The following is a 6,302-nucleotide window of genomic DNA, read 5'->3' on the forward strand; positions in this document are numbered from 1 at the left end:
CAGGACACAGGACTGGCTTAGTTTCTTAGACGCACGTCATTTTTAGCCCTCCTGCTTAAAATCATCACCAATTCTCGCATCTGCGGTACACGCACTTCTGCTTTGCTGAGATTAAGCATCCAGCAATGAAAAACTGGGATTGATGTCCTTTAAGTTTCGGTTTCCTTTCCGCTGCCACAAATGTAGAGCCCCGAGACTGGCCTTCACGCGAAAGAAAATATAATTCTCTAACAGAATATGAGTTTTTTAACAAGCAGTAGTAGTCAGGGCTACTGGCTTGGCTCAGAAGCCAGTCCACATAGCGAAATTACAGTGCTCTGGCCACATGGTGGCTCTTTACCCAAACCGGGAGTTGAACAAACAACCCACGTATTACAATGGCTTTTATTAGGTCCATATAAAAGTGGCACCGTTTTTTTTAAAAAAAATTAGGTAAAAAAATTGTAAAACGCCATACATATGCAGATAAGCTCATTTTGCCACGTGGAAGCTTCAGTCATTGCATGTTGCGTTTCTCTTTTAAGGCGTCGCTTTCTGTCAGTAATGTATCTTTACTAGCAACTTAGTCTTGTAGTGTTTCTTTGAAAATTTTACAGAAAAAAGCGTTAGCTTACCCATGATACGAATAAAATTTGCAGCAAAGTGTTTCTTTTTTGCTTAACTAAGACAAGTAATTTAATGTATGTTCTATTTTTAAAACAAACAGCGCTAGATGATGTTAAGAAAATAAAGATTAGGCAGGGCGCATTTCAGTTAGGGATTAAATTAGCTGCAAAAATTCACTAATATTCAACGATTTGCACTACTAGTTTTAAGATGATGATTGTCATTCGAAAGACGGAAATCTATTGGTCTATTGTAGCGTCACGGAAATCCCCGAAGACGAAAGAAGAGAAAATACACGGGCAGTATATGTGTTCAGCGCAGAGGTGTCTGGGCTATTGGCAAGGCCCACCCAGCGAGGTGCAAGGGGGCTTATTCGAAGTATAAAAGTGGCGCCTCACCAGTGCCGAGGGATAAACCACTATCGTATTACACTATACCAATTTTCTGACTTCTAGGGATACATCTAAAAAAAGCAATTTTTTTCCAGTTGCCATTGACAAACCATAAATTGATAAGCTGTCCGGCCCAAAAATTTAAAATATGTACTTTTTAAGTTGATTTTTTGTTTTTTTTCCTCTACTGCACGATGCATATTAGCACATATTAATGTAAGAAAGGACGCTAGACCGGGAAACAGTCAATTTGTATTTTTATAGATAAATATTTTAAAGTACGCTAAATTTTTCTAGAAAGATACGGATAAATTAATACCTGAAATACCGGCTTTAAGCTTTGGACAAAATACCTTCTTAGGTTGAAAAGTCGTATAGATTGTAGACAATCCTCTTCCTAGTCACTTGTTTATATCCCTCATTTGGCAAAATTTAATGACCTTGACGCTCTGACACCCCACACAAACTTTCAAACCCTCCACCCTGCTTATATTTGGAGGCACAGGAGGTTAAAACGCCACTTAAGAAGTGTGCATATAATAACTTAACAGAAACCATATTCTGTGCTGTAAATGTTCCTGCAGAAATGAATGCAATCAGCCTTTTGGAGTCGGGTGAATTTTCCGATGTCAATGTTTATTTTGACAATGGGATTTACCACCTTCACAAGTTTCCTCTGCTCCTAAAGATGGGATACGTGAAAGACAAAGTTGGTACTTCATCTGATGTAGAGATGCCATACCTGGACGGTGGATCAGAACTGTTTACTGATATAATTGCATTCTGTTACGGCAAGGATATTGAGATAAATCCACGCAATATTGCTTTTCTAAGCAACGCAGCTCATGTTCTCGACATGTTTGGAACCGTAATCTTATTGATCTTACAGACGAGTACGTCGACATCCTCATTACGGATATGCGAATGTCACACAAGTTCGGTCCTGCTATAGTTGCACTGGCATATTCGGCAAGTTTGAAGAACTACGAATACTGTGATATTTTTAACCGATTTCTTGATGCCATCTTAAGCATGTGGGTACGTCGATCTCAGCACAATGATGAAAGATTAACAATTGATCCTGTATTGACCGAATTTCTTGTTTTCCTACCTGATAACGTGGTCATACGCATCATACAGGAGATCTCCACCATGAAATCGACATTTTGTGCCATTGCTGAGTTAACTGCAAAGTTCTTTGCCCTTCGATTTGCCTTGGAAGTCTCTTATACAGAAGCAAATGATGAGCGTGGAGGTCCGTGTGTAGAGGAGAATGGAAGACAAGACAACAAAGTTGATTTAATCTCAACAAATCACTTAAAGAGGGCTGCAATTTGTACTTGTGTTCCTTTTGAAAGAATTAATAGCCTTGATCGTGACATGTTGACGGAAGAACTAGGGGGCATTCGATATGACTTAATTCCTTTGGAGGAAATAATGGACAGCGTTTTTACGGCTTTGCCAAAAGATGTTCCCTTAGTTTCGAAGATCAATGTTGACTGGTGCAAGCAGGTAAGAATACAAATTTAAAAGTTTAACTAATTGAAGAAATAATCTAATTAAAGCTCTGCATGCAAAAGTTCAGAGAATACATTAATGCTGCACACATGATATTCCCAAACCCTTTGAGGTGCCTTGCCAAAAAAAGACAATCAAACTAATTAAAACACGCAGCGTTTTTAGATGTTATTAAGTAAAGTTGGTAAAAATCTTATAAAACGCATTAAAGAGGTGGAACCCTCTGACCTGCGTAATCTTGTGGTCCCACGATCAGGGTACGAAGGGTGACTTCCGCAATTCATTGACTATTTGCCTACATGAGGGCAGGGGCACCCAGACAAGAGGCAACTGTTTTACAACTTGTTCCCCATTTCCGCGCCTTTGTCCCATTTTGGTTCTACCAAACTGTCAACTTCGGTTGCTATCAACTACCAGAGGCGTAAATATGTTTACATTTACAAACGTAATTATAAATACCTCAAAATAGATACTGTGCGGTTTCAACTCCGGGGGGATTAAAACAGTTTTGAAACCAACCTGGAATGATACACACCACCCGTTCCTAATATCCTATGAAATAAGGTTGGGTTAGTAAGAAAGGAAAAACGTAACTGGGGGCATCGCAAGTAATGAATACCGCACCAACAAAATGACGCTTATTTGGGCCTTGTAATTCATTCACTTAAACATTCCGTAAAAACCAACCTTTCTAATAATTGCGCGAAACTTTTTGCATGCCTGAGAACTAAAGTGTATTGTTGTAGACAAATAGTACATAATTTTTACACGTACTTTACCAAATGTCCAAACTTGCTCACCTTTTTGAGAAAGTCGGACCTCTTTGAACTTACCTCCAAACCGAAGATAGATAAACACAAAACAAAACTGTAATTTTATATTTAAAGTAAGCAGCATGCATTACCGAGGTATTCCCTGATTATTATATGCAAGAAAAGAAATGCATTGGCAAAAAGGGGTGACTTGAGAAATAGGCAATATACCACTTTAGCACTTAAAGGTGGATTATAAAAGAAAAACGCTTCCTGTATGTTTTCGCCTCATACATAAATTTTTTCCATTTGTAAGCTAAAAATTTAGATATGTTGGCATGTTTATCAATAAAAACAACTCCAAGCAATAATATTAACATACAGTAATCATACGCTTTTACTTTCTCTCTTAATGTTCCCCACTCCCATCTTTAGGCCCTTTCTGTGACGGAGCGTCGTCGTGATTCCTCCACCAGTCGGCCGCTCATCCTTGAGATCGCTGGCAAAATGATGGCTCGTTTCAGTGTCCAAGAGTTGCGGATCATCTCACCGCAAACCATTAAAGATATTCTGGCCACAATGAACCTGCGTGCCAACCAATCCGCCTCCACGTCTGGTGATGGAACATCGTCAGGTTTAGCTACACTTGCGGGAGAGGAGCGCAAAGGGGAGGTAAATTCCGCCATCGGAGGGCCGCTATTACTCGGCGAGGAGCCCTCAACAATTGCAGAGAATCTGGATCTCTACTTAAGCGCCGCGATTGAGAGCCAAAATATGACGATTGAGGAGTACATTGGACTTTTGAAAACGGCTTTGCCGTTGGATAGGAGAGAAAATCATGATGGACTTATCCGGGCAATATGCAAACTAGTCAAATCGAGTAAGTTGTTGACATGTGCACATCTTGATAGCCGCTTAATTCTTTCCGCTTCTCAGCAAGTGGTCCGAGGCTGCATTTGTTTGCTTGCTGTGGGATTTGTCATTACCTTTCGCATTTGCATAGTCTAGGGCACTTATTTGGTACTATTTTCTTTCCGGTTAATGCTAATGCTTGCACGGGTTGTTTTAATCTCCATGTAGGGCGTCAATAGGAAGGGTAATTTGGTCCCGGCATCAATAAAAGGAGATCATAGAATCCTTTATAGATATGCATGCTCTGTAGCCTAGCAACCGGAGTAATCATGGCCAACCAGATTTATATTTACCGGCTTTGATGGATGCCTTATGGAATGAAGGGTGTAGAGGGTACCGTATCAATAAATTCCCGTCTATTTACACTCTTCCATCTTGCCAACAGGAAAGAAAGTAGACCCTCTACCTGCCTTTCCTTTTTAGACAAGGAGGCATTGACAGACAATTTGCGAGAGGAGATCCTTGGAGTGTTGGATCTTCGTCGCTGTTCGGCCGCAGCACTGCAAGATGCCCTCGATGCAAATATCCTTCCAACTCGTGCGGTAGCTGAAGCTGCACTTCGCTTTGCCAAACAGAATTCCACCACTTCCGTGAGTAACAAATTGGTTAAATTACACAAGCTTATATATTTTCCTCTGTGTTGACAAGAAGTTTCGATGATATTTATGCGTGACATATAATTTGCAATCCCTTAGTTCATTCGGAACAGGAAATGGAAGTGCTACAAGTGTCAGTCTGCTCTGAATGATGTCCTAAAAACTCACTTGAACTACGTAAGGGAGTATTTTTTAACGAAATGGGGAAAGGTGGGTAAGGATCATCCCTTCTGAATAATGTTATATCTCGGGACTAGGCCCGACCATAGGGCATATGTCGCCTTGCATTAGAGGTGAAGACATCTTTCGCTTCTCAGGTTGACCAGTCCAGTATGTTCCTTAAGAAGAAATTTTTTGTTGCACCCATCTAACCCCTACCCTACATGGCACCTACTTTCTTAGATATCCCTCAATTTACTTGGTAGGTAGGAGGAGGGAGCAGAGGGCTCATCTTAACGAGGCATTGCGGATGAGTAGAAATGACATCTCCCTCTCCTCCTTCCATCTAAATGGGCGTGTATTGTGGTGTACGGTTTTAGGCATTGCACTATCCTCTTGGATCAGGAAAGAAATGATTTGGGAGGAATTCTACAAGATTAGGCAACACTGCATGCAAACGAACGAGCGCCTCTTCCCCATCATCAACTGACAGGCAAAAACGTATGATACCCCTGAAACGTGCACCACCCAGACTCAGTTAGGAGACAGGAAAGTCGCCGCGCTGGATACAAACCGGTCTCCGGATTTTTGCAACCGCCCGTTAGAAGGGCGTTAACTTCCGTCAACTGCAGTTAATATTCGGAGCCACCATTGTGCACATCTAACTGCCCACCACCGTCCACATTGCGAATGACATTTTATACCCCCCACACCCATCGGCACCACTCAAAGAGGGTGCTGTACATTCAGTCGGGTAAATAAAGGACTTTTACTAAACTGCAAATGCATGAAGAAGTAGCTCTTAAAGGGGACGATTAAGGAAGTAAGGCATGCCGTAAATCCATTTTGCTCGCCGAAATGTTCAGAAGATTCATTAGCCATTCTGCTTGAACATCAGAAAATTTGTTTATTCGAGACTACTTCACAAAATCAAATATAACTCCAAAACCAGGTAAATCATTGTTTAAATACCTTGATATCAGGAAGATGTGACAAAGGCGCTGCTTTTAGGCTAACGCTGTAGCGGTGCGCGAGCGGTGCCAGTCGCCTTCGCCATCACGATTTTCGTCATCCACTTCGTCCATCTATCGAGCATCGAGGTATATGCTGCCCTACCAACATTACGCGGCGTCGGCTTATTACCCCATCTCCTCCTCAACCAGCACGGGCTACCTCCTGACCTCACCGGTGCGTCAGCGTAGACGACCTTGGGAGAGACCCATCTATGGCTACGATGATGCGCTACCGCCGATTTACAGGCACCACGACATTGGCGGTGAGTTTCCGTCCGATCAGAATTAGTTAAGGGAATATCAACAAATTTCCCAGATACTTTTTGGGCCTTGTGCTAATATAATTTTATAGGT

At 41.6% G+C, this 6,302-nt stretch overlaps 1 protein-coding gene across 1 annotated transcript in view; it reads left to right on the forward strand. All coding sequences in view use genetic code 11, as the record gives it.

Moving 5' to 3' along the window:
- Positions 1-1,584: 1,584 nt before the first annotated feature.
- The window catches only part of EGR_04496 (BTB/POZ domain-containing protein), a gene marked incomplete at both ends in the record, with an annotated part of 5,803 nt that continues 1,085 nt past the window's right edge, over positions 1,585-6,302 (forward strand). Inside the window, 5 exons of the mRNA XM_024493745.1 lie at positions 1,585-1,891; positions 1,951-2,510; positions 3,704-4,148; positions 4,604-4,770; positions 5,947-6,211. Coding sequence (XP_024351859.1) covers positions 1,585-1,891; positions 1,951-2,510; positions 3,704-4,148; positions 4,604-4,770; positions 5,947-6,211 — 1,744 coding nt within the window. The remainder of the gene's footprint in view (positions 1,892-1,950; positions 2,511-3,703; positions 4,149-4,603; positions 4,771-5,946; positions 6,212-6,302) is intronic.

Source organism: Echinococcus granulosus, assembly GCF_000524195.1.
Source record: "Echinococcus granulosus chromosome Unknown EG_S00028, whole genome shotgun sequence".
In the NCBI taxonomy this organism is placed as follows: domain Eukaryota; kingdom Metazoa; phylum Platyhelminthes; class Cestoda; order Cyclophyllidea; family Taeniidae; genus Echinococcus; species Echinococcus granulosus.